The 27,060-nt window shown below is 33.0% G+C and overlaps 1 protein-coding gene across 2 annotated transcripts in view; it reads left to right on the top strand.

The window, feature by feature from the left end:
- The first annotated feature begins 4,393 nt into the window (after positions 1–4,393).
- The window catches only part of LOC114181299 (two pore calcium channel protein 1B), a 29,071-nt gene continuing 6,404 nt past the window's right edge, over positions 4,394–27,060 (top strand). The window contains exons 1-19 of one of the 2 annotated variants that reach the window (XM_028067718.1): positions 4,394–4,866; positions 6,235–6,378; positions 6,494–6,601; positions 7,271–7,366; positions 13,546–13,676; positions 14,333–14,393; positions 14,586–14,752; positions 14,863–14,968; positions 15,165–15,242; positions 15,903–15,964; positions 16,820–16,892; positions 16,980–17,045; positions 17,130–17,270; positions 20,385–20,442; positions 21,850–21,957; positions 24,213–24,279; positions 26,123–26,291; positions 26,436–26,500; positions 26,775–26,865. In XM_028067718.1, coding sequence (XP_027923519.1) covers positions 4,741–4,866; positions 6,235–6,378; positions 6,494–6,601; positions 7,271–7,366; positions 13,546–13,676; positions 14,333–14,393; positions 14,586–14,752; positions 14,863–14,968; positions 15,165–15,242; positions 15,903–15,964; positions 16,820–16,892; positions 16,980–17,045; positions 17,130–17,270; positions 20,385–20,442; positions 21,850–21,957; positions 24,213–24,279; positions 26,123–26,291; positions 26,436–26,500; positions 26,775–26,865 — 1,917 coding nt within the window. In that variant the 5' untranslated portion in view covers positions 4,394–4,740. The remainder of the gene's footprint in view (positions 4,867–6,234; positions 6,379–6,493; positions 6,602–7,270; positions 7,367–13,545; positions 13,677–14,332; positions 14,394–14,585; positions 14,753–14,862; positions 14,969–15,164; positions 15,243–15,902; positions 15,965–16,819; positions 16,893–16,979; positions 17,046–17,129; positions 17,271–20,384; positions 20,443–21,849; positions 21,958–24,212; positions 24,280–26,122; positions 26,292–26,435; positions 26,501–26,774; positions 26,866–27,060) is intronic. The other variant, XM_028067717.1, reaches the window with a different exon arrangement.

The following is a 27,060-nucleotide window of genomic DNA, read 5'->3' as shown; positions in this document are numbered from 1 at the left end:
TGTTCTCCCTCTTTTCTGAGGTGGTTTTCTCTCTCTTTTAACGGTTTCTCCCTCTTTCTCTTTTTTTTTTTATTTTTTTCCCTTTAAATATTTGTTACTCCACATAATCTTTAGATTTCTTGATGAAAAATCCACAAGCCACTTATGGACCACGCTGTTTTGCGCTTGATCTTCTGAAGCAAACTCCATAGGTCGTGGAAAGACCCACCAGAACATGTGAAACACACTGTTTTGTATCTTCCAATTTAAGGCAAAATACACAGGTCGTGGAAAAATCCACCAAGTACCTGTGAACCACGCTTTTTTTTTTTAATCTCGCGTTTTTGAAGCCAAATTCATAAGTCGTGGAAGACTCCACGAGGCACTTATGGAACATGTTGTTTTGTGTCTAACTTACTCCCACTAGACCTGTTTACACAAATAATGCACAAATCCAAATGTATAATCCGAAACCAGATAATGTATGATGAAATTATTCCAATAATGTACAAATGAATAAAAATGACCTAATCTAATGCATGAATACACTTATAAATTAACTGCTCATCACTTGTGGCTAAACTTACTTTCATTTGCGTTTTTTAATGTTTGCAGTTCCGCTATATATATGGTTTTTGTGGGGATGCCAAAGGTTTGGGTAGAAGAAGTTTTACCCTTGCTCCTTCCCCAATCATTGAATCAAGTAAAAACATGGTCAAATTTCTAAGGAGAATTTAGGGAGGTGGAGGTAAAGGTGGAACAAGAAGATGGGAGTGGGGTGGAGGTGAAAGGAGAAGATGGGATGGAGGAAAATATGGAGATGCAGTGGAGGAGGAGGAGGAGAAAGGAAGAAGATGAGAGCAAAATTGACTTCTTACTTTGCTTATGGAGGTGAAGGAAGAAAGTATGTAGGTGCTTGAAGAAATAGTCGAAGTTAAGACATGACTTTGGTTCTCGTTTGAATTTTTTGACACATTAATGTCAAACTCTTGCTGATCCTCCCATCCTTCTTTTTGTTTTATTTTTAATCCTTTCTTTCTCTTGTGTTCTTCCTGGTTATGCAAATATCAACATAGGTGAATAAATATTTAAGAAATATTTAAGAATAGTGTTTAATCAGGCTTCAAAAAGACGTATTGTTAATATTCTTAGTCATATTTTACTATATTAATTTAGAATACGTATTTTTTTATATTAATAGTCATTTCAATGAAGCAAATAATTAATTTGTTAATTGTGATAAATGTTAACGGAAACTATGGAGTATTTTAACAATTCCAGATATTCAACATTAATAAATTAGTATAGTATGCTAAGAATTTGGCTAGAAATGTAAAAACAAATATTGAATTATATGAGAACATTAATAAATGATTTTCATCTTTAAAAATGTAAAATTTAAACTTTGAAATACATAAATGAGGAAGAAGAAAGAATGAAAATCTAATTATCTATGATGATATCAAATTTGTGGTGTGAAAGATATTCCAATGGTTGTCATGCATCATGCATGAGAATCTGTCTCATAAAATAGCGTAAGAAAATTAAAAACTTTCTTTCAGCTATTGAATGATAGGATGCAAAAAGTATTCCCATTGAGACAGTGAACCATATGTTGAATACCATTTTTTTTATGCTCAGTTTGTCCCCATTTTATTGACCATTCAACTTATCATTGATATACAGTTGTTTAAATCGATTGTTTATTTTAATTTTCTGAATCTTACAATGAAAATTTTAATTCATAAAATTATTCTAAATTTTTATTACTAAAATAAGTATTTATTTTAAATTTTAGATCTTGTAATAATTAGTCACATATATATATATATAATATTTTATTAAGAATATTTTTTTAAATATAAAAATAAATAATAATAATTTGTATTATTCTTATGGAAAGAATTGTTAAGATACGAAAAGAAGTCTTGCAAGATTATAACATGTGATATAATAAATCTCACATTTAAACTATAATTTTCATATAATATTGTAGAATTAAATTTTAATCTAACTCAATTTCATAAAATTAATTTATAAAAAAAAAATTTACCCACTTTTATAAAATTGTTTTATCTCTTATATATAACCTTCAAGCATAAACCACTTAATAATACAACAGGACCTCAGTTATTTTTTTTTCATGTTTCATTGTGTTGTTATGTCTGGTTCGGTAAGCAGAGAAAAAAATTGAATTTTCTTTTGCTGTGCTGCATAGTGGATTTATAGGCTGGCCACGTTGGATCTGGTTTTACATTTCTCATTATTAAATGTGGGTGATATAATTTAATTTAATGGTTAGATTTATATTGTTATTTATCAATTCAATATAATCTAATTAATTAATCCAATCTAATCTAATTACTTGAATTAGCTTAATTTAAGTCTTGAATTGAATGCTTTAAAAACTAATTGTTTAAACTGCAAAATAAATATTTATATATTTTTTTAATAATTATAAAATAACACATTATTTAAAACATCCATAGATGATATTTACATGATATGTAAAATATATCATTTTATACTAACATCATTATATAGATAATAGTTTTTATTGGATTTTAGAGTTTAAAATTCATAAGGCGTTAGCTAACCTAATTGTAGTTGGGTGCCCTAAAATAAAATTTACATCTACATTAATATAGAAAATGTAATCTGATCGAGTTATAGAAGGGTTGCATTACTGATTGAATACAACCAGCTTATATAGTAATTATAATTGAGTATTTTATTCTTTTAGTAATTTTTGTTGACAATTTAAACATTTAAATGTGTGTATATATAGATAGAGAATTAATGTGTATAACATTTCAATACAAAATATTATTTTATGAGTTACCAAATAAAACCTTAATTTTAATCGGTAAAGAAACACAAATAATCTCAGAATTACCAATAAATTTGTCTGCAAATTTACAAGTCCGAAGAAGAAAGTCAGGAAAAAAAGAGAGAAAACATAATATATAAAATAAATAAATAAGTATAACTACATCTGGTCATAATTAGCGCGAGGTAGTTATTGTTACTCTGAAATTTTGTTTCTTCTGTAAAGTCTGTCTCTTTAACAGGTCTAATCAGGGCAACGCCAATTTCGGACCATGCAAATTAGTTGCCGACAATAGGATGTTGCTAATTATTTTTTGAGTTAAACATATTTTTGTCCCGTTAACCTTAAGTAAATTTTCAAATTAAATTATTTCAAGATTTTGAATTAATTTAGTCATTCATTTTTTGAAATACATGAATTTAATCTTTTTAATCAAATTTTGAGAAGTTTATTTGACATTTCAAGGATGTTTCATAATAGTATTTAACTTAATATTAAAGCAAAAATATGTCAAATAGTATAAATAACTCAAATACTACTTACGAAACATCAAATAAACTTAACAACATTTGATTAAAAGGACTAAATCTATGTATTTATATTTCGAAAGATGAAAGACTAAATTGATCCAAAGTTTCGAAATAGGCTAATTCCAAAATTCACTTATAATTTAAAGATCAAAAACATATTTAACCCTTATTTTTTTCATAAATATCTATGAAATAAAAAACATAAAACAAATGTATTAAAAATTAAAAATCATTAAATTTCAGAGTTCTATTATTTATTTAACATATTTCATTTATAGCCAGCCAGTGATAAGCTTTTAAACGATAATAATACTGTTTCTTCTCATTGAGTTTGGTCAGATTTCAGAGCTGTTGATACATACTTTATTTATTTATATATATATATACTTTATTTATTTATATATATATATATATGAGCATGGAAGCAGAATGTTCTACTTCAACAATGGAGGATTTCACTTTCAACAACCCTCATGTCATGAGTAGAGTACAGACAAGTTGAGACTGCATCCAAGTCGTGGCACCTATTTTATTTTATTTTTTTAATTTGTCTTCTCACGTCGCCGACTATAAATAAATAAAATAATATCATCTTTAAGTCGTGCTCACAATTAGACTTAATACATATACATATATCTCATCCCAATCTACAACTGTAATACAGGTATAAGCTTAATTTCGTGAAATTAACTTTAATTATAAATAAAAAAAGAAACAATTTTCGTTGAATTTACAAATTATGAGATTCATTACTAGAAATATTGAAACTCGAAAATAAACTTTCCAAGTGTCATCCAATAATACGTTCGAGACAGGTGTCTCCACTCAGCAAGTAACACTCAACAAAGCACCATGGCAGTGACTCCAGACATTATGATAACGAAAGACAGAGACAGTTTCATTTTAAACTTAGTGTGAACTTCAAAATGAATATACGAAATTCAGCTATAGAAATTTATTTCAATTTCTATGATAACAAAAAAAAAAAAGAGCAATAAAAAGATTCAAACATGCTGGTAAATGGCCGAAACAAAAGGACAGAGAGGGTGTGAATGAATTGAAGTTCTTTGACTTTGAATTGTACCTTATCCAGTGCTGATGTGGACACGCGATTTATACATCGAGAATAGCTTGGATCTGAATCAAGGGTGTGATCACACCCCAATCACATCATCATCACTTATTCATATACAGAAACTAGAAGTCTACTCTTCAATTTGGTCGTTATTTCGTTGGGACCATTGTTTCCGTGTGACAAGAGTGTGATCCATAAAGCATTCTTCAACTGCGTATATAATAAAAGATGAAACGGTTGTAATAGTGTTTTCAGCGCGCATCACTCATCCTTTCACTGTTCTCTTTCTCTCTATCTTCGTTGTTCTCTTCTCTTCTCTCCAGAAGATGGAGCAGTCTCTGCTGAGAGGCGAAAGCAGTGGCCTCGGCTCCCGCCGGCGAGGACTGTTCCGGCGTTCCGACGCTATAACCCACGGTTCCAACTACGAGAAAGCCGCTGCGCTCATCGATCTGGTTCGTGTTACTCTTTCTCTTTTTCGTTCATGCGTTGTTCGGAAATCTATTTCAGGGAACTCATAGTGATGTGCGTCTTAGGTTCTATTTTACGTTTACTGCCGACTGTGGTTTTTTATACATTGATTCAGCTTTTAACCGTTGTGCTTTGCAATAGTGAGCGAGTTAGTATCGCGCATTGTGTTTGAGTTAATTATTGAACTTATGTAGGTAGATCTTGTCATCGATGGCTTGTTACGTACTTGTCATCGATGGCTTGTTACGGACACTTAAGAATAGTCAATTGAATCTGTTCTGGCGGCAATGTGAATTTAATTATTATATTTGAAGTTGAATCGCGTCGTCTCTTAAGTTGGTCAGCGTCGTGTTTAAATTTTGAAAGTCTTGAATCGTAGGAGGAATTGTTCTGCATGTTGTGGGAAAGTTGCCACTGATGTTGCGGTTTTGGTAAAGCGAGAATTACAGAATTGTGAAGTGCAGAGAAAAATAGTTGTAGATATAAAAAAGCACGGAGAGGATGATGAAAAAATGCAAAGTAAATAAAATTAAAAAAAAAAGTGTTTGTGTAGTACTTAAGCCTTGAAGTTCTCCCTCCTAATAAAATAGTCTTTTTGGATTGAACTCTTTGTTGTGTTTAAGTTCTATCAGTTGGTCCTTTCATTAAGTGTTGAGTTATGGGAAAGATTATCTATAAGATGGATAGAGGAGCAAGTTAAATATTGAAAAATGAGTGAAACTGTCTTTAAGAGAAAAGGACTACTACCGGGTCAATATCAATTGCGTGAAAGTCATTGTGATAGTTGGTTCTTAAAGGAAGTGACAATGTTAAGAGTTCCACATTGATAGGAGCTACTTGATGTGGTACTTAAAGCTTGAAACTCTTTTACCTGATGGGTTAATCTTTGGATTAGATTCTTCTCTTGTGCTTATATTAAGATTTTAATTGTGTATTTCAGTACAAAACAATCAGGACCACCAATTCTCTTTCTAGGTCTATAACTTCAAGTTTGCTCAGTGTGTCAAGTCAGTAGGTTAAGACTGCTAGGTGTGTCATGTTAATACATTAATACATATGTTTACAAACTACTCTTTGTCTTGATTTTCTGCATGAAATCAGATTTTTTACTATACCAGAACGGTGGTCTTCTGTCAAAGCTAAGGACTAGAGGCCTTACTGCCCACCTGTGTGCCTTGACTCATTTTAGGACCAGTTCTAACCTCAATGACCTTGAATCTACTTCTACGACCACTATTTTTTTCTTTAATATATTTCTACTAACTCCCCCTTTACATTGATATGTATTTATTGATGGAATTTCTTTCGGGTCATTAATTGCTTATTATTCTGGTTGGAAATTCTTTATGCAGGCTGAAGATGGTGTGGGTCTCCCTGAACAAATTCTTGATTCATCAAACTTCCAAAATTATGCAAGATTTTATTTTGTATTCACTAAATTCAATCTCATATGGTCTCTTAGTTATTTTGCTTTGATAGTCCTGAATTTCCTGGAGGTAAGCAGTGGCAAGCTCCCTATGAACTCTAGTTCCAGTTATATGTAATTGAGGCTTTCATGCCAAAGAAAATGATAGAAAGAAGATATTTCATTATGTACTTTACTTGGTACAGAAACCTCTGTGGTGTAAAAAACTTGCCACACAGTCCTGCAACGACAGAGAGTATTTCTATTTGGGTCAATTACCGTATCTAACTGATGCAGAATGTCTTATTTATGAGGTAAGCGTTCAGTACTTCAGATACTGTTATTATTGGGTAAATTATCAGCGAGCCTTTTATTTGTGGTCACTTTGAAATGGTGATTACCTTTGGTAATATTTGTCATTCCCACGTTGAAGTCAAGTTATTTATTCAGCTACACTTCCAAACTAAAGTGAAACAACTAATACTACCTGTCTATGTGATTCTATTATTTCCTGAATTAATATCTCTTAGGAATGTTTTACTGTTAAGCTAGCAATTTAGATTCATAAAGCAAGTCGGCTCCAAACTATCCTTTCACTGTACACCTACATCACTTTGTTGCTTTTACGTTTTTCTTTTGTTATTTATGCATATCTGCTGAGAGTCTCATTTTTTCCTTTGGTAGTGCGTATTTCCATAGGATTTGTATTAGTGACTTACGAAAACTTTTTCACAGCTTTTATCTAATTTGGTTTGATATGTATTTTTCTCTTCCTTTTAAAGTTTCTTATCCTCCAAGAGTACATTCTATCTTTTCTTTCTAATAATTTGTCTTCTCTTATAGAAAAAATGGGAGTGTCTTATACTATAAGATGGTATGGAGATATTAGTTGATTTGTGGAGCGGTTGAAGTGTCCTTGTATTCATTTCTCAACTATCTGTACAGTTTTTTTTTTCTTACACAGCCTTTTCTATGTAATACAGGGAATAACTCTTCTTGTGATAATCATTCATACTTTCTTCCCATTGTCTTACGAAGGATCTCGTATATATTGGAAAAATGCTTTTAATCAATTCAAGGTATGTTGCTTCAAGATCCTACTAAAGAATATAATATGGTAGAAGACAACAAAACTTTATCAGCTCTAATGTTGCTTTAGAGGGCCAACTTTTGAACAAAGGACTCCACCTTTGGTAGGTAGGGTTGCTAACGACCTAACCAGTTCTAGTCATAACCTAACAGGGCGAGTTTTGCACTCTGAAAATTAGACCTAATGTAGTTTTCTGCTGGGATCAGGTCACACTTTGGGTTGACCTGGCACGACCAAATGTTACATATTATGTGGGGATATAATATCTTTTATAAATTAATGATAAATTATAAAACCTACCTTAAATTAATAATTTATGCATAACATGATAGTTTTTTTACTTATGATGTATTTTTGTCTACATATATATTGTCTGCAATCATGTTTTATTATTCCATATTTAATAGATTACAATTAAAGTGTACAATGTAAATATCCATGAATCATAGGGATCTAACTATGTCCAAAATAGTAGGGAGCTGATTATATCCTTGAAGAATAGGGACTTATTATACCCTTGAATCATAGGGATCTTATTACATTAAGTGTTGATATTATATTTCCAAAATTAGTTTTCCAATCTTTTGTGTGTGTGTGTGTGTGTGTGTGTGTGTGTGTGTGTGTGTGTGTGTGACTAAGGAGGAAAACATAGGATAATTGATTCAACCCAATCAAGATGAAACAGAGAAAATGAGATTGTTTCTCAAAAAATTTGATATGCATGTAAGCTAGGAAGAAGCATAAAAAAGAGAAGAGAGAAAGCTATATTGAATGCCAATAATCTGTCTTGCAAAAGATAACGAAAAACTTAATTATATAGGAAAACCCAGAGAATGAAAAATAACTGATAAAACAAAATCAATTAATCTTGTGATGTGTTATCATCCCCCTTAAACTTAAGGTGGGATTTTTGGACACCTTAAGTTTATATCTAAACTTTGTGAAGGAAGTAGCAGAGATAGGCTTGATCAATATGTGTACTACTTGAAAATGCTCAAGAAGATGAATGAGACAAATTTGCTTGTGCTGAACTCGATCATGGACAAATATAGATCAATTTCAAAATGCTTGTTCTGAGAATACATGGTAGATTTGTTGAGAGAAGGACAACGCCTAAGTTGTCAGAATAAATAATTGGAATTGTAGTAGTTAAGCACAACAACTCTTGAAGTAAGGAAGAAATTGATGAAATATTAGACAACGTGGATGCAATACTATGATATTCTGCTTTTGTGTTGCTACGGCAACAACTTGCTTGTGTGATCCCCAAGAAATGATATTGGAGCCAAGATAGATACAAAATCCTGTTGTAGACTTTTGATCATCTAGATCTGAACCCCAATTTGCATCACTAAATGCAACAACAAAAGTTAGAAGAAGAATGAAATGATATACCAGAATGTATGGTACTAGCTAGATAACTAGATGCGTTTCACTGCTTTCCAGTGATGCTCTTTCTGTTGATGCATATACTTGATAGATTTTATTGACATAAAAGCTTAACTTAGGTTGTGTGATTGTGACATATTGAAGAGCTCCAACAATAGACCGATATAAAGTGGGATCTTCAAAAGATGTTGAACAATCTTGTGTAAGATGAAGAGATGTGATCATGGGAGTAGGTGGAAGTTTAGCTTCATGCATGTTTGCTCGTTGCCAAATTTCCTTAATGTATTGAGTTTGAGAAAGATGAAGATGATCAACAGAATCCCGTGTAGCCTCTATTCCTAGAAAATAATGTAATCTGTCAAGATCTTTTAAATTAAACATGTTTTATAAGGAAGTAATTAAAGATGTTATTTCAGTTGTAGAAGAACTCGTGACAATGATATCATCTACATATATTAAGATGAAAATGGTGGATAATTTTTGAAAACAAGTAAATAAAGAGGGATCACTCTTAGTGGAGAAGAATCCCATCTGACTCAGAGTATTGCTTAATTTCTGAAACCAATCATGTGGTGCTTGTTTAAAGCCACATATAGCCTTATTCAATTTACAAACTTGGATAGGGTTGGAAAAGATAAAGCCTGGTGGTTGCTGCATGAAAACAGTTTCCTCGTGTTCACCATGCAAGAAGGCATTGTTAATGTTAATTTGGCTAATAGTCCATTGTAGTTTTCTTGACAAAGGGGCTAAAAGTTTCTTTGTAGTCAAGGCCAAGAGCTTGATGAAAGCCTTTGGCAACCAAATGAGTCTTGTATCTTTGGAGAGTATCATCAACATTATATTTCTTTTTAAGATCCCATTTGCTCCCAACAAGAGCAACTCCTTTTGGAAGATCCATGAGAGTCGAAGAACCATTTCCAATGAGAGCATTGTACTTAGTTTGCATAGCATTGAACCAGTCAGGATTAGATAAAGCTTGTTTAGTTGTGCTTGGTTGGTTCAATTGAAGTAGAAATATTAATAATCTCAAATTTAGAAAAAAGAATATTTTATTTCTCATACAAAATAATTAGGTCATTGGACCTATATGAACACAAGCCTGTGTGGCTATTATGGAAATATCAATCAGCTAATTCTAAGGAGACACATCCCAATAATTATGGGATTTATTCTAGAAACACAATCCTAGCATTAATAACAAATAATCAGCAGTAATGCAGAATAAAATTTAACCTTTCCTAAAATGCATTAATCAACAATTCTGACAAATAACTTTGGGTTTGTGAATACCTTCTTTTACCTTGTAATCATAGGATGTGTGTTAGGAACCGAGGAAGGCACAACCGCATTGTGGGACATGGAAACAAAGGAAGAACTATTGTGGTTGGTAGATGTTGAAATGTCATTAGTAGGTGCAACAATGTGAGACATATTGGGTAAAGCAACATCACGTGAATGCTGAAAAAAAGGATGTGAAGCATTGTGTGTTGACTGAGATAAAGAAGAAAAATTTGGTGGCATTTGGAGAGCATATGCTGTAACAGGGGAAATAGGTTTAATAACAAAAATGGGTATGTTGCTTTTTGCATTAGAAAAGTTGAGTTTGTCTTTTGTTATAAAAGGTTTATGTGATAAAGTAAAAGGGAAAACAATTTCATTGAATAAGACATAGCATGAACTATACACCTTTCTTGAAGGGGAAAGGCAAACATATCCTTTGGTTTGAGAATTGTCTCCCAAAAACAAACACATCATAGATCGGAAATCAAACTTTTTTTTTTTATTGTAAGGCCGAATTAATGGGTAATAGGCACAATCGAATAATTTAAGAAAAAGTGTAATATGGAGATTTGTGAAAAAGTTTAGTAAGGGGATATATTTTTTAAAACAAATGTAGGGAGCATATTAATAATGTGAACAACACTAATGAAAGCTTCACCCCAAATTTTTTTGGGAAAGAAGTTCTTGCAATAATAGACAAGCCAGTATCAACAACATTCCTATGTTTTCTTTCGGTAGAACCATTTTGTTGATATGTGTGTGGGCAAATGAGCCTATGTCTAATATCGTGTTTATTGAAATATGTGAAATTCTTTAGCATTATCGGTTTGAATGACCTTTAATTTGTAATTTGTTTGATTTTCAACAAAAGTTTTTGAGATTTTGAGTGAAGAAGATATATCCAAGTAAATTTAGAATAAGCATTTAAGAAAGTTATGTAATACTTTGCAGCAATTATACTAGACATGGGAGCATGATAAGAGTTCATCTCGTTGATTTTTCATAGAACAAGGTGTTATTAGTGGATTAAGAAAACTCCAAGATCATCCCCATTGGACATTAAGATAATTAGGTTATCTAGATGTGCAGGTTCACTTCATAGGAGTTCATAAGAAAGAAGAGAGTATGATTTCAAGCTATTAAATGGAAGCAAAGTAATGTACAAAGAACAACATAAGAAAGTAAACATAAGCTGGAAAATGAAGCAAGAAGATGAAAAGAAGAGCAATGGAAGAAAAAGAGGAGTGGAGCACACCACTTGGGGGATGGGCCAACCCAAGATGAGTGGTGGTGCCACTACTTGATGAGATAGGGGAGCTCAAGAACACTCAAAGGAGCACTCTCTCAACTCTCACAAATGGTTGAAACGTAATGACTTTTCTAATTCAATGTTCAACTCTTTTACAAGTGTTGAAGAGACTCTCTTAAATAGGTAAAGAGAGGGACCTCTTAGCAAATACAAAAAGGTAGGGACCCCCTAGCAATTATACAAAGAATCTTTCATGAAACTAGGGCAGCCAAATAAATGAAAGTAGGTGGCCCAGTGGGGGAAAAGTCAACCAATCATCACCATGTGTACCATTCACATCATGTATGGACCAATCAAGATCCTCTATTCTCCACTCCAAGGGTGTCTTCTTAGTAAGATTAGGGGTGTGATGAGTACACTCCCTTAAGCTAGGAGTCTCCTAGACCCTATAGAAGGTGACAACCTCATAAGAGGAGATGCCACTAGCAAATCTACAAGAAAACAAACAAGGTTAGAACACTAAACACAAGGTAAAATGCTAAGCAAATTTAAAGAGATGGGTGAGGAAGAGGTCTCCCTTTTAGTTATGCTCCTAGTGATTCTCTTACGAAGAGTCTCTTCATCCACATGAGGAGTCATGAACTTATCAGAGGAGGACCCCATTTGTCTATCTAAACTAATTCCGAAGGACTACCATAAATCGAAGTAAAAAGTTTGAAAAATGAAGATGATGCATTTTAGTTCTAGCACAAACATCACATAGAAAAAATAGTATTTTTCTTGCCAATTTGAATATTACTATTATTTAAAGCTCTTTGGACAGTTTGATATGAGGCATGCCCAAGACGAGAATGCCTTAAAGGAAGAGCTGAATGAAGAGAACTATTATTAATGTTGAAGACAGTAGAATGATGTAAGGGATGAAAAACATATAATCCATCTTTAAGGGTGCCTTTAAGAACGGTTAAGAAGTAGACTTTACGCCTAACTCAATCCCATAAAATCAGCTTGTAAGGTGAGGTTTGCACACACACACACACACACACACACACACACACATATATATATATATATATATATATATATATATATATTCTAAATTGGCCTTATCTCTAATCGATGTGGGACTTCCAACACACCCTTTCACGCTGAGTTATATACATCTCAAGTGTGGGACTTGACATTAATGGATGGTCCGATAGCGGGTGGAACAATATGTCCAACAAACAAGAAATCTCACTAGAATAGGTTTTAACATCGACTCCGATACCATGTTAAGAAGTGAACTTTAAGCCTAACTCAACCCCATAAAACCAGCTTGTAAGGTGAGGTTTGCTTCTTAACAAGAACGATCTCCTTTGTGTCACGATTTTTAACATAACAAAAATTAGAATGTAACTCAAAATATACATTGTTGTCTTTAGCAAATTGTGAAACACTGATTAGATTTTTGGATATTCTTGGGAGTATGCAAATGATTTGTGAAGAACAACTGTGTTCTTGTGTGTTGGGCTGTAAAAAACAGTAGAGCCAATATGTGAAATAGTCATACCTAGGCCGTTACCTAGCTTGATAGAGTCATTCCCAATGTAAGAATGCTTGGTTGTGAAATTGTTAGAGTCGTGTAATATGATGAGTGGCCCCACTATCATGGTACCACAAGGGTTTTCTAGGTTTGTGTGTGTGTGTGTTTGTTTGTTTACACATGCACATTTTAAAACATAATTTTTAAATTTGTACAATTTGTATCTTGGGTCAGCCCTATCCTGACCAGATCACCAGTTGTTTTGGGCCAATATTAAACCAGTGCAAACCCAGCCAATGACACTGTAGTTGGTTGTCTGGACTCCAAAACTTCAAATTATTTCTCAAGATGATGTTTTCTTTCTCAATTTAAAGAACGGGATGGTTATTGGTCTTTAATTTGCCATATGCATTCTAGTGGAGTCAAGGAATCCTGATCCTCTACTGAAGATTGGTTTGCAAGACAAACTAGTTGAATCAAACATAAAAAAGAGATTTTAGTTGAGAGTTTTTCTATCATTAAGGTTCCTAGGTGGAAGTTTCAGACAACTTTAAAACCTTGAGTACAGTTGAAATATGTATTGGGGGTCGGTTATCAGAAGGTAGATGATATGGGGTAAGAAGGCCTTTGAAAAGGTTGATATCCCTCTCCCTAATTCTTCATAAAATCTAATCCAAAGCCTGGTTCTATAGTTTACTGATAAATTTTTTGTTGGCATTTCCAGGTTTTCTGTCTATTAGTTCTTGTTGCTGATACGCTGCTCTACGTCTTTTACTTGTCTCCACTGGCTTTTGATTTTCTACCTTTCAGAATTGCACCTTATGTCAGAGTTGTTCTTTTTGTTCTGAACATTAGGTATTGCCTGACCTATCTCAACTTGTTTGTTTTCCTTTAGAGTAAATATTCTGTCGCAGATTATAACTTTGGACTCGTGTTTGATATTTTTAATATTCGGTGATTTACTATTTCAAATTCCGTAACTATGGTTATTATTATTTGAGCAAGACTAGAAGGGAAGATAATTGAAGTGACAGAGAAGAACTGAGTAGAATTTAGCATATCTCTCATGTCCTCTGTCAACCTTTTTTTTCCTAATATCAATTGGATTCCTGTGCCTGAAAAAAATTATTTTCTTAAATGGAGGGGCATTTTTTACATGAACAACACAAAAACGTCAGCTGTTTCGTGGAGTCTTATTCAGGAGCTGATATCTCTGTTTCATGGAGACCAAGAACAGTTTGATCGTTACCACTTTTATTTAAACTACACTTTTAGGTCAAATTGTTTTTGTCTTGTGCTCTGTAAAAGCTTTAGTCTTTAAGGGGCTTTTTTATTTCATGTGAGGTGGCAAGTTAAGCTTTAGGTTATTGAATAATTTATGACTTGAGGTTACTTGCCATCGTTCACATGCCTTACAATGTGAGTTCTTGTTTGTTCATTATTCAGCAAAAAGCAAAAGCCTTTATAACCAATTTTTGACAGTCAAATTCTGCATTTGAATTTGATGTTAGGGAGCTACGAGAAACCATCACTATCTTGTTTGGGATGCTTGACACATACTTAAATGTTTTGGTTAGTTCACTTTCATATTTCTCATTGCCTTTTTCTTTGCCGTTCCTGTTTGCAATTCTAACAACAGTGTGCATGTCATTTTACCTTCAAAATCTATTGAGTTTCACATGAATGCTACGTTTGGATTATTTCAATTTGTCATAATCAACACTCTTACTCGAGAGTGCCTTGTCATATTTGTGTGCATTGCAGGCATTGGGACTTCTGTTTCTTGTTTTTGCTAGTTGGGTGGCATATGTGTTTTTTGAGGATACAATACAGGGGAAAACAGTATTCACTTCATATGGTGCTACGTTGTATCAAATGTTTCTTTTATTTACCACATCCAATAATCCAGATGTTTGGGTTCCTGCATACAAGTAAGAGTTTTGAATTTTATAGTTTTAATTTGCCTGGCTAGATGACTTTTGTCCTTTCAATTTGAGAAATCGTCAATCAGCACTCATAATTTTTATTTTTGGTTTTTAAGGTCTTCTCGTTGGTACTGCCTCTTTTTTGTACTGTTTGTGCTGGTGGGGGTTTACTTTGTTACAAACCTTATCCTTGCCGTTGTCTATGATAGTTTCAAGAGTGAGGTAAACGTGTTCATACAATTACTCTCTTTCTCTAGATTTAATGATAAAGTTACTTGAAAGGATTGGAGTTCTGTTGATCCTGTTCCTTTTAGCTGCCCAAACTGGAATATATTATAAGAATTTTGATGTTAATCATGTACTCTAGGATGGATGTTCATACAAATAATAACAGTGCTCAAATATTCTTTTGCTGCAGCTTGTGAAACAAGTTTTTGAAAAGGATCTTCTGAGAAGAACTATGCTGGAGAAAGCTTTTAATCTCTTAGATACACTTGTAAGTGTAATTTTCATGTCTTTGTTTAATTTTTCACACTTGTATCTTGATTCAACTACCTTGGATAAAATGGTAATTTCTCTACCATTAAATTGATTAAGTATGCCTACATGCTCACACTAAACAGTAGTGTTAAATTGGACTATCTCATCCAACTACTATAGTCTTAGAAATAACATTGTTTTTGATGGAGATCCTACATCAAATAGATAAATAACCAAATCATTGTATATATATGGAGACATTTTTACCATACAAGTTGGTTTTGTGAGGTTGAGTTTTGACCTAAAACTCACTTCTTAATATGGTATTAGAGTATGTTCTTGCAAGGTTTGTTGGTCCTATTATACCATTTGTTAAATTATAACATATTGTTGTTAGTTGGATATTAAATTCAGTATTGAAAATTGTTCGTAAGATATTAAATTACTAGAAATTGTTAGAAGATTCTAGATATCTCTTGTAATTATTACTTTAGGGTTTGAGTTATCTATATATAGAAGTGGATGTACTATTTTGAATCAATTCAATTAAAATCTTCTCTTTTATTATGAAATTATCTTTATGTTGATTCTTATTCTTTTATATAGGTTTCTGTTGTGACTTTGCTACATATATTTATTGATTATAACCGTGTTTGAGATGGTGTTGTGGTTGCAGAATATTGGAGCTCTCAACAAAAATCAATGCATCAGGCTCTTTGAGGAGCTGAACAAGTACAGGTAGGTATTATTTTATTCCGCAATGTTTGTTATGCATAAGGTTCTTTGAGGCTCTCAGTGGAAGAGAGAAATAATTTTATAAAATAATGGGACCCACTGCACCATTTCTCATCTATTTCTCCTCATAACTCTCCTCATCTCTTCATCATTTCTCTTCAATGAAACACCTTTAATCTCCACTTTATTTCCCATCTACTTACACTTTATCCACTTTTTTCATCCAACCAATTTCTTTCATCTTTATTAGACAGAGCATTAATGAAATCTTACATTGGCCAAGGCTGGATAAACTAAGCTAATTGAATTATGTTTAGTAACATGTACGTGGCAAAGATTCATATATCTAACATTTTAAGGTTTTGGGTTGGATGCAGTTAACTTGTCTAGCTCGACTCATTGATAGAGAATCTTCCCTATGTTTTACCCAACTATTACCTAATATTGATATTTATTTCCCTTTCTCCATTCTTCTCTCTCTTGGATGAAACACATGCACACAACACTTCATATCAATCAAAGAAAAATGTTGGAAGACAGAATTTGTTATTAAGGATTAAGAAAAATGAGCACAACCTAATAAATGATGTGTTACTTGCTATGCTTGAATTTGAAGCTTCACAATATTGCTCATGAAATTTAAGGAGTTACTAAGTAGGCCACTTGTTTGGCTTTCTGTACATTTGTTCATATTATTGTTGCTCATGGATTTTCACTACGGCTTCTATTTTGTTTTCTCGGTAAAATGGCACTACATTATTTTGACACAAGAAGTACTCGTTAAATTCTAAACTTGTAGTTTTCCATAGTCTTCCTTTCGCTTTATGAAGGTTAAAGCATAAATTTTGTTTTCGTTAGGACTTTGCCAAAAATCTCCAGTGAAGAATTTGAGCTGATATTTGATGAGCTGGACGATAGTCACGATATAAAGGTAAAATTTGTTCTTTTGCATTTGGTTATCTTCTATGCACACTTGTGTAGATGAATGTTTTGATGTAAATGCGTTTTCTACGTTCAGATCAACAAGGATGAATTTGCTGATATTTGCAATGCAATTGCTTTAAAATTTCAGAAGGAAGATGTTGTAAGTTCTAAGACTCCAAACTTGAAACATCTTGAAGTTTAAGTGTACTTGTAACACCTATACTACTTTGCAATTTGGTTGCAGATGTCTTACTTTGAGTATTTAGCATTCTACCACTGGCCCAGCTCAAAGAGATTAAAAGAATTTGTAAAGACTCCAATGTTTGGATACATAGTGTCCTTCATTCTAGTAGTAAATCTGGTTGCAGTTATTATCGAGACAACGGTATGGCATGTTTTTCAATGAAAATATTTATTAACAAATTTCCGTGCTAAGTAATTTATTAATTCATGCTAACCACAGCCTATAGTTTCATTTGATGTGATGTGACTATATGCTATACTTGCATTTTTCAATAATGTTGTTTGTAGGTGCTATTTTTATTAAAAATCATGTAAGAATGAGGTTTAATGAATTCGTTATGTACTCATGCTCTAAATATAGCCACTGTTCAAGTTTGTTACGAGTAATATGATCAATGGCTCCTGAATCAAACACCCAAGGACCAAGAGAAGAAGATCGAGTCAGACCAACAAAAGATGTACCTGTGTTAGCGGTAGATGCAGTGGAACTAGATGACTCATGATCCTTATACCATTTGAGAAATTTGTTGAACATAGCAGGTGTATCAGGTGAAACAGAAGGAGGATCCCCAGTAGAGGAAGGTGGGGAAAGGTTGGTCTGAACAGCTGCAGCAGAGCGAGGAGGACGTCCATGCAATGCATAACACCTGTCAATCTTGTGACCTGGCTTGCCACAATGTTCACACTCATGTAATGCATAACACTTGTCAATTTTGTGACCGAGCTTTCCACAATGTTCACACTTAGGACGCCCTTTTCTCTGTTTGCGAGGGCGAGTCCGGTCATCGCGGTGAGATACCAATGTAGAAGAATCATCAACAAAAGCAGGTGTATCAGTGTTAGGTTGTTCTGGTACACGCAAAAGAGTAGAGTAGGTTGAAGTTAAGGTGGGGACAACTGGGGAACCCAAAATTTGATCACGAATATGTGAATATTTATCAGCAAGCCCATGTAATGCTCCATCATTGAAGAACTTTGAGTGTTGTTCGATCTCCGTGGCAGGGTCGGGGGAAGGAGGCAATAATTCATTGAATTCATGAAATAGAGCATGATTTTTGCCCATATAATCAGTCATAGAGTCTTGATGTTTAGAGGAAATAAGCGTTGCAAATTTAGAACAAACACCATAGAGACGTTGAGTATCATTGGTGTATAATAACTTAGCATGCTCTCAGATTTGAGCACATGTTTCGTAGGAACGAAAAAGTTGCTTTAACGAAGGATCAAGAGTACCCTTGAGAACCACACATAATTGAGCATCAATGGTTTCCCAACGGTCGTTCTCAGCCGGAGTGAGAGTAGGTGCTTTTGGGGCAAGATGATCAAGATACCTCTGACTCTTAAGACATAATCGGACGTCTGATGACCATGTTGCATAATTATGGCCAATTAACTTGTCAATGGATAAGTGTACATTAACTAACATAGTTAGTGTAGATGGACGGGTCAGACATACCAGAAGAGTTTTCAGAATGGGAAGAGGAAGCGAAAGACGCCATGGAGGAGGCACGACTTCAAGGTTGCCGGTCAGAATTGGCACTCCGGCAACGGAGGTCCGGCGGCGGTGGTCCGGCGGGGTCCGGTGAAGGTACGGCGAAGGCCCACCGGAGGTCCGGCGAAGGTCCAGCGGCGGCGGTCCGGCGGAGGTTTGGCAGAGGCGGCGGCTTCAGTGGCGACGGCAGAGGCAGAGGCAACGGTGACGAAAAGAAAAAAATACCTTAAGCTCTAGATACCATGTTGAAAATAAAGAAAATAGGGATTGAAGATTAGTCTCCCTTGTGTATAAACCACCCATAGGGTAATCTATTTATATTAGAGAGAGGTACAAATAAAAAGAGTAACTGAAAATAAAAAGATTAAATAGAAGATATTGTTTGATATTGTGGTTATCAATATCTAACAATATCTTAATAATATCAAACAATATCTAACAACATTAGAGCATAATCCTAACTAATTAAGAAAATAAATAATTAATATTAGGTATTATGAAAATTAAATCATAAGCAACAGTTTAAGATATTCTAAGTTACTCTATTAGAAATAATGAAGATGTTATTAGATATTTTCCTCTATTAAGAATTTGAGCTTCTGCAAATATAAGAAGACAGTCACGAACTTTTCATACGAAAAATGTCTGAACGTTATGTTCTTTTATAAATGATCCAATACCATCATATTAAATGCATGATTTAAATGTTAATGTCACATTGGAAGGACCAACCTATATTGCTAAAAAAAAGTACCGTTACACTGTTCTTTCTAGCACAGAAAGGAGAGGTCACTTGTTATTTTTAAAAAGTTAGTCTCAACCCTTTTGGTAAAAGAAAAATGTAAAGTGAGTAGATCCTATCCATTCTATATTATTAGATAATCTTCTCACGATAATAGCAGCATCCAGGAAACGAGATCTTGAATGAGAAGTTCAAGCCGTTTAGTGGTGGTAGTTAATATGGACTATGCAACCTAAATAATTGATTGTTTCAATAAACTTAGCTAATGTTGTATGGGTATGTTTATCAAAGATAATTAACAAAAGTGCACCTTGTTCTTGGTGATTTTGAAGCATGATATTATATTGTATTTCAGAGTTTTCTTTGGTGATATGTATTTGAACATGTGCTATGTCTGTAAGGGCCTCGACTTGTTACTCCTAGCTTATATATTGACAGAATCCCTTGATTTACACCACAAATTGACTTGTAATATAAAGATTACATTCCACTTATATATTATAATCTGACTTATTCCTAGTTGATGTGAAATTTCTAACACACCTTCTCCCAAGAGGCATACTCCCAAAGAACTTGACTAGGATAGGATTTGATATCATCTTAGTAAGTAGGTTTGTGTATAACTCAACCTCACAAAACTAGTTTGTAAGATGAAAATTGCACGATACTTATATATTGTAATCTGACCTTATTCATAGGAGACGTAAGATCTCCAAAAAGTTTTAATTACAGAATTTGAAGATTTAATTACATTCCATAATTAGGAGGGTTAATAGACTGCTAATATATTTTATATTTATTGTACAACACCATTGATCTTGAAGAATTATAGGGATGGATTGTGTCCATCATACATTAAGATCTTCCCTTATTAAGGTTTTTGTATTAGATTTAAGAGCAATTGCTCTTCTACGAATATTATCAAAATAAATTTTCTGACATGTATGTTCTCACTGATTCAAATTTTTGAAGGTGTATATGTATCTACATGTTGATAATTTTGTATTAATTCACAATCGCAGCTTGATATAGAAAACAATTCTGGTCAAAAGCTGTGGCAAATAGTTGAGTTCGTTTTTGGTAAGGACATCTAAACTGTGTATTTACTTGTCATTTCTTTGCCCTTGCAGTGAAGTTCTCTTTTGTACCGTACAAGATGCTGCTGATTCTTTAAAGCAAAATATATTTTTAGATATCTTGAATTGAGTAGTTAAGCTCCCCTGACTAAGTTCCTCTGATTCATTATTTTCATATGCAGGGGTGGTTTAAGTAAGATTTATATATTATGGCCAGGAGATGTTTCAGAGCCAGGATATTCAGTATAGTTTATATTAATTTTTCAATATTGCAGTGTTAAAAACAGACTAGAGAAAATAAAGAATTCCAAATTTCGTTGATTGATAGAAATTGTGATTTCTGATATAGAATGGTTGATTTTGAAATTATTTATTTCGAAAAAAATACGAGATCATGTGAGAAAAAAAAGTTAGGATTAGTAGTAAAGGTGGTTGAAAGAGATATGGGTCTCTGAGGTGCTGATGGAAAAGGGATAGTCGGTATTTTGAAATAATTGTTAAAAGAAAAGCAGTGTGAAGGGTCGAGAAACATCCTTCTACGGCAGAATGACCATTCCAAGGTCAAATTACCTAGAAAACTTCATAAAACAAATCTCTCTAACTAAATTAAAATAATTTCTTAAATTAACCTTTTAAATCACAATAATATTTAAAGTATAATCTAAAGAGATTAACCAACAAAAATATTGGATATGAAAGTAAACCACAAGTAAATAATCTCTTTGTCTCTATTTTGTGTATCAAGAAAAGGTATAAGTTTTTAATAGTTGTTTTCTATGACATTAAATACTAAGAATTCTTTTTTCTTTGGGTTCTAACTAAACTAAAATTTGTTTATTCAGACAGTGTATTTTTAAGAAAAAAGAATTAGCGTAAGTGGTTTGTCTCTATTTTGTTTATCAGGTTATAACTTTTTAATAGTTGTTTTCAATGACAATAAATACTAAGAATTCTTGTTTCTTTGGGTTCTAAGTAAACTAAAAACTTTTTATTTAGGCAGCATATTTTTAAGAAAAAAGGACTTGCTAAACTACGTGAACCTCACTTATTTTATTTTGTGAGATACTTTCTATGAGAATGCATCTCACGGGGATTAGCTTCCGCTGAGATTTTATTTTCTTCTATTTTTTTCAGTTTTACATGACATGCTTTTGTGCTTGCATGAACAAATAATTGTAGGACAGAATTTTAGGCTATAGCTTGATTTTATAAATTTATCCATGCTATCTTAGTGCACGAGAAATAAAATCAGTTATGAGAATGTGGCATCCCTTTTATTATTGTTGATTCGTAAAATACTGTTGAGAACTTTGGGGATTCTTTATTTTGCTTTGGTGCATTTTATTTTATTGTAATGCACAAAATGTTATGCTTTTACTCTCTCAGATGATCATTCCTTGCTTTCTTTCAGGGTGGATATATGTAGTAGAAATGCTTTTAAAGATTTATGCATACGGATTTGAGAACTATTGGCGGGATGGTCAAAATCGCTTTGATTTTATTATCACGGTGATAATTGGTAACTCATTATGGTGCTTGATACTTTTTTCTCTTTAAACATGTGGTTGATGGCATAGAATTTGTTCCTTTGCTTTTTCCATGAGAAGGAGATATTCAGCAGTTTAGTTTGGTTCTATTGGAATACAAAACCAAATTCAATCCAATTCAATCAAATTAAAAGTACTTTGGATTAGTTTGAGGGTCTGTTTGAACAAATCTATCCATAAGCTCCTGAAAGAAAACTTGAAATTAGCTTCTCCATAAATTAAAATTAACTTATGCACGAGCTAATTTGTAGAAGCTCTCTTATATAGCTTCTCCAATATTTTTTTATTTTTAACTTATGCATAAACTAATTTTAGCTTAGTGAGTAGTCCGATCCATATTTTTCTCTCCTAGAAGGGCTTATAGAGAAACTTGATCAAACCAACAGTAAGATGATTTGGTTTAATTTTATTAATTTATTTCATTATCTAATATTATTTCAAATACTACATTAATATATCAACACTTTCTTAACACCATTTTACATGTATTTTTTCCCTTTTCCTTGAGTATAATTATTTTGCATGTTTTTTTTTTCTCAGAGAACTGTCTATTTTACTGACTAGTTTGTTTTCTATACCACTTAAATATATGAAAGTAGTTGAGTGTAAGGACTTGGGTTTTCTTATTGTAAGTAACGGTGATGTTTTAGAACCTAAACAACTGAAAGGTTTCTAGCATACTTAGCATTATTGTAATTATAGTGATTCATATGGTTGCTTTCAATAACTATAAGGGATTTTAATTGGTTTGTGTGCTAGTGAAAAAGGAAACGTATGATAACATAGTTCAGTTTCTCTGCTCAGTTTACATCAATGTATTTTAAAGACACATAGATGGAAGTACAAAAAAACCTAGCAGAAAATCCAAATTCATTATAACATGGAAAATTATATTTTGATTCTCATCCTTTACTTCCTGACATGACTTAGTATGGACCACTGATTCTTTCAAAGAAAAATTAGTGGTACATTAATCAGTGACCCACACTAAACCATGTCAAGGAGTAAAAGATGAAAGTCAAAAAATGGGAGTCATAGTATCATTGTCCTTATAACATTAAAAGAATGCGATTTTATTGGGTTTGGTTTTAAAAATAGTGTTTAAAATGTGACCCAAACCTAATAAAAGCAAGCAGGTTTTTAGATTTAGATTTCTATTACTTTACAGTTTGATTGGCTTTTAGTATTCCTCGATTGGGTTTAGCATTCTGGAATGTTCTGAGTTGGATTTGAAAACCTGTACCATGAAATAGTTTCAGAAAAACTGTTTCTAATATTGTTCATAGAGGAGCAATTTCTCTTAAATAGAATACAAAGACATTGAACTGAAAATCATAATTTATGATGGAATTAACCTATCCCGACAATTCAAGATCAATGATCCTATACATTAAATATGAAATATACTGTCAGTCTATTAATCCTACTAATTATGCTCTTAAATATGGAATGCAATTAAATCTCCTAATTATGTAATTAAAACTACAGGAAAATATTAACTGCAGTATAAATCATGGGATTCTGACAAATAGTGGTAGTCTCGGGTGTACGGAAATAGAAGAAAATGTAAACAGTAGGATTTAGTCGGGCTAAATTAAATATAGTAGCTTGAGTATTATATGTGACAGAAAAGTAATGTACAAGCTTAAGGGAAAGTTTTATTGCTCAATTAGAAGACCTCTGAATTTCTTTTTGGTGAATTTTAAGACCTCTGATACCGTATGATATTGAGTGTTGGGCAATAAAAAGTAAACAGGCGCATAAACAAATGAAAATCTTTGTTGAGTCAGCAGACAAAATAAACAAAAGTAAAATATTAGGAATGAATGCAAAAGAGTCAGTTGGGGTAGCACCTAGAGTAGAATAAATTTGTAGAACTTGCCTTAGATGGTTTGAGTATGTGGAGAGAACACCCATTGGAAGCCCTAGATAAGAGAGAGGAAAGAGAAATAGGGCAAAACCACATAGAAGGAATTTAAGGTCAATAGTTTCTTTATAGACATGATTCACTATAGAATATTATGATGTCACTTGATCTATGTAGCTGACCTCATCTAATGAGAAAAAGGTTTGATTTGTTGTTGCGTAATCTTAGGTGCCTAGAATCTGCTATTCTTGTTCATAATATGTTGATTCATTTTAGGCCCTGGATTTGTTTTATTTTATGGAAACTCTAGTTTTTAAGGCCATGCTATGCTGTTCTGACTGATAATTCTAAATTTTGCAGTCATTGGAGAAACTGTAACTTTTGCTGTACCTGATGATGATCTTCCTTTTATCGCAAATGGAGAATGGTATGAACTTTTACTATGAATTTTCAAATGTTTTAGATTTCTCTTTTTGGTTCATAATTCCAAACTACTGCATGAAACATTATGCTTAATGTTGCACTTTTTTAGATTTATTTTTCACTTAGCACTCCTTCAGCCATAGTAGTGGTGCATTTTCTTCTCAGCTATGATATTCAATTATTATTAATGACTTATGGACAAATGTTGGAGAGATATTATACATAGACCTTTGCGTTTACTAAGTTGATGCTTTGAAACCATACAAAACATATAAAGCTGAATTTTGTGCATTATCTAATATCCACTGGCCAAATAGTGTGAACTTTAAATGGTATGGCATTGTGTTTAAACATTTAATCTTGGAGGAACTATCTTTTTGAAAAATTTCTATCTGTTGATTTTTATCATGGTTGTATTTTGAGCTGTTATGATTTTATGGTTTTCCATTTAATCATACTTATTTTATTTGCGACCATATTTTCTTATTTGGAGATATAATTAGGATATATAGACTTATTCCAACAGATTGGCCGTATTATGGGAAACTAATTATAAGGCTTAGTTGGTTTGAAAGGTATTGAACTTGATCCCTTAAACAAGGTTTTAGATTTGAGTCTTGTAGATGCGAAAATCGTGATTGGGAAGGGAAATACCATTGTAGGTGGTTAGTGGGCTTGTCTGACCGTATTCATTACCAAAGCCATTGAATATTCTATAATAGGAACGTGATTATTGAAAAAGTTACAACAGACTATTATAAAATAAGATTTTAGATTTTTCCTTTCAACTTGGTATAGAGATCTTCCAATTTGGGGGTCTCTTTTGCTTTTACTGCGTCAGTCTTCATTTCTTAGTAATTCTTGGTGCCCAGCCTTTCCAGTAAGCATGTCCGGGATTCATTTTCCAGGTCTTATTTCGTCTGTTGACTTACCTTCATTGTGCACCCGTACTCCATTGAAGCCATCCCACCTGAATCAAGCCACCAGCCACTGCAGAAACCTCTGGCAACAATCTATAAGAAACTTAACACTGGATGACTACATGCCAGAGAGTGCAATCGATTAATGAAAAAGTGGCACTTAGAATGCTTTTTTCCTAACAGGAACCAACATTTGCAATAATAATGCCCTAGAATTGAAAAGTACTTTCCCAATATATCCTATTCCTAATACTGGGATCTAGAGATATTTTTTTTTTCGAACTTCACATTCAAAATCTCCAGTGTGGAGTCTTGTTAAGATTCCATATCTGCTGTGCATTTATTTAGACAAAGTAGCCCTTATATAAGTTGAGCGGTCATTCCTCCTTGATCAAACTTTTGGGTTTGAGTTAAGCATAATCTATTCTCAATTCTAATTATGTTTGTGTTTATGTTACCTTCATTATCATAGTCACAGAAACTCTATCCCTAAAACTTAAACCCGGTCATTATTAATGATTTTCCCTTCGGAAAGATGCAGTACTTCTAGGTTCTATCTAGTTACCCAACTTTACTTTCGATTTCTCACTGGATTATTATTATTATTTTTGCTTATCTAAAAGAACGAAAGGTTATCTATGGTTTATGTGAAGGTAATAGATGCCAATGTTAATGTACGTATTATGGTGTTCTAGATCTAATTTCATTTTATTCAAAAAAGATGTCGCATTCTTGGTTAAAATTAGAGTTAAAGAAAAATGAAGTTTGATACGACAGTTTGGCAGGACCCATTTTCATTACTAGCATGCCTGAAAAATAGTATATTCATTTCCGAGATGGGAAGTTGTGCCAATAATATTTGTGCATTGGTTTTGTAGCATTTATTTGGAGTTGCTATTACCCATTGCTTTGCTCGTTCCCTTGCAGGATTCGTTACCTTCTTCTTGCAAGAATGTTGAGATTAATAAGACTCCTAATGCATGTCAAGAGATACCGAGCCTTTGTGGCAACTTTCTTGACTCTAATACCAAGTTTGATGCCATACCTAGGGATCATATTTTGTGTCTTATGCATTTATTGTTCGCTTGGTGTACAGGTGAGTGAAATGCTAGTAGTGATTGATAATTTTCTACATAGATTTACATGTTAAATTGAGGATTTATTTCGCCTTTCTGTACTAATGATCTATATCTTTCTTTTTTCTAATAAAATTACTCGTGTTCCATCTTCGTTTCTGCAGCTTTTTGGTGGAATTGTTAATGCTGGAAACCCCGAATTGGAATCGACAGCTCTTGCTGAAAATGAGTATCCTTTTATCATCTATAAAATTGTCTCCTTTAGTAACAATTATATCATTCTTCACACCCACACAAATTTCAAGCTTGTGTAATTTCATTATGCTCACTAAACATGACATTTTTTCTTGGGGGGGGAGAAGGTGTGAATTTGGTCAACATCAAGGGATGAATTTAATACTGGTATTTATGTTGCTTCTTAAATGGAATAATCGCTTGCTATAAACAAATAGAATAATTGCTAAGGTAAATGTTCTTGGAGTGTCATTCTTGACAGAAAATAGCTATTTGGTTTTCAATTTCAATGATTACCCTAATGGAATAGTGACACTTTTCAATTTTCTTGTCACGGCAACCTGGGATGAAGTGATGACGGTATGTATGCTGTTACTTATGCTTTTTGACTTACACTGTGATCTGTTGGTTCTTGACTATGCAATTAGACTAATAGTTATTGCAGGCAAGCCAGCATTGGTATGTGACATATATTTCTTTGTTTTATAACGATTTATCGTTATTAAATTTCTGGTCCCAGTAGTACTTTACTAAAAATACAAGAACAAAGTCTTT

This window comes from Vigna unguiculata, chromosome 4 (genome assembly GCF_004118075.2).
Source record: "Vigna unguiculata cultivar IT97K-499-35 chromosome 4, ASM411807v1, whole genome shotgun sequence".
Classification (NCBI taxonomy): Eukaryota; Viridiplantae; Streptophyta; class Magnoliopsida; order Fabales; family Fabaceae; genus Vigna; species Vigna unguiculata.
This window is presented reverse-complemented; position numbering and strand designations above follow the sequence as displayed.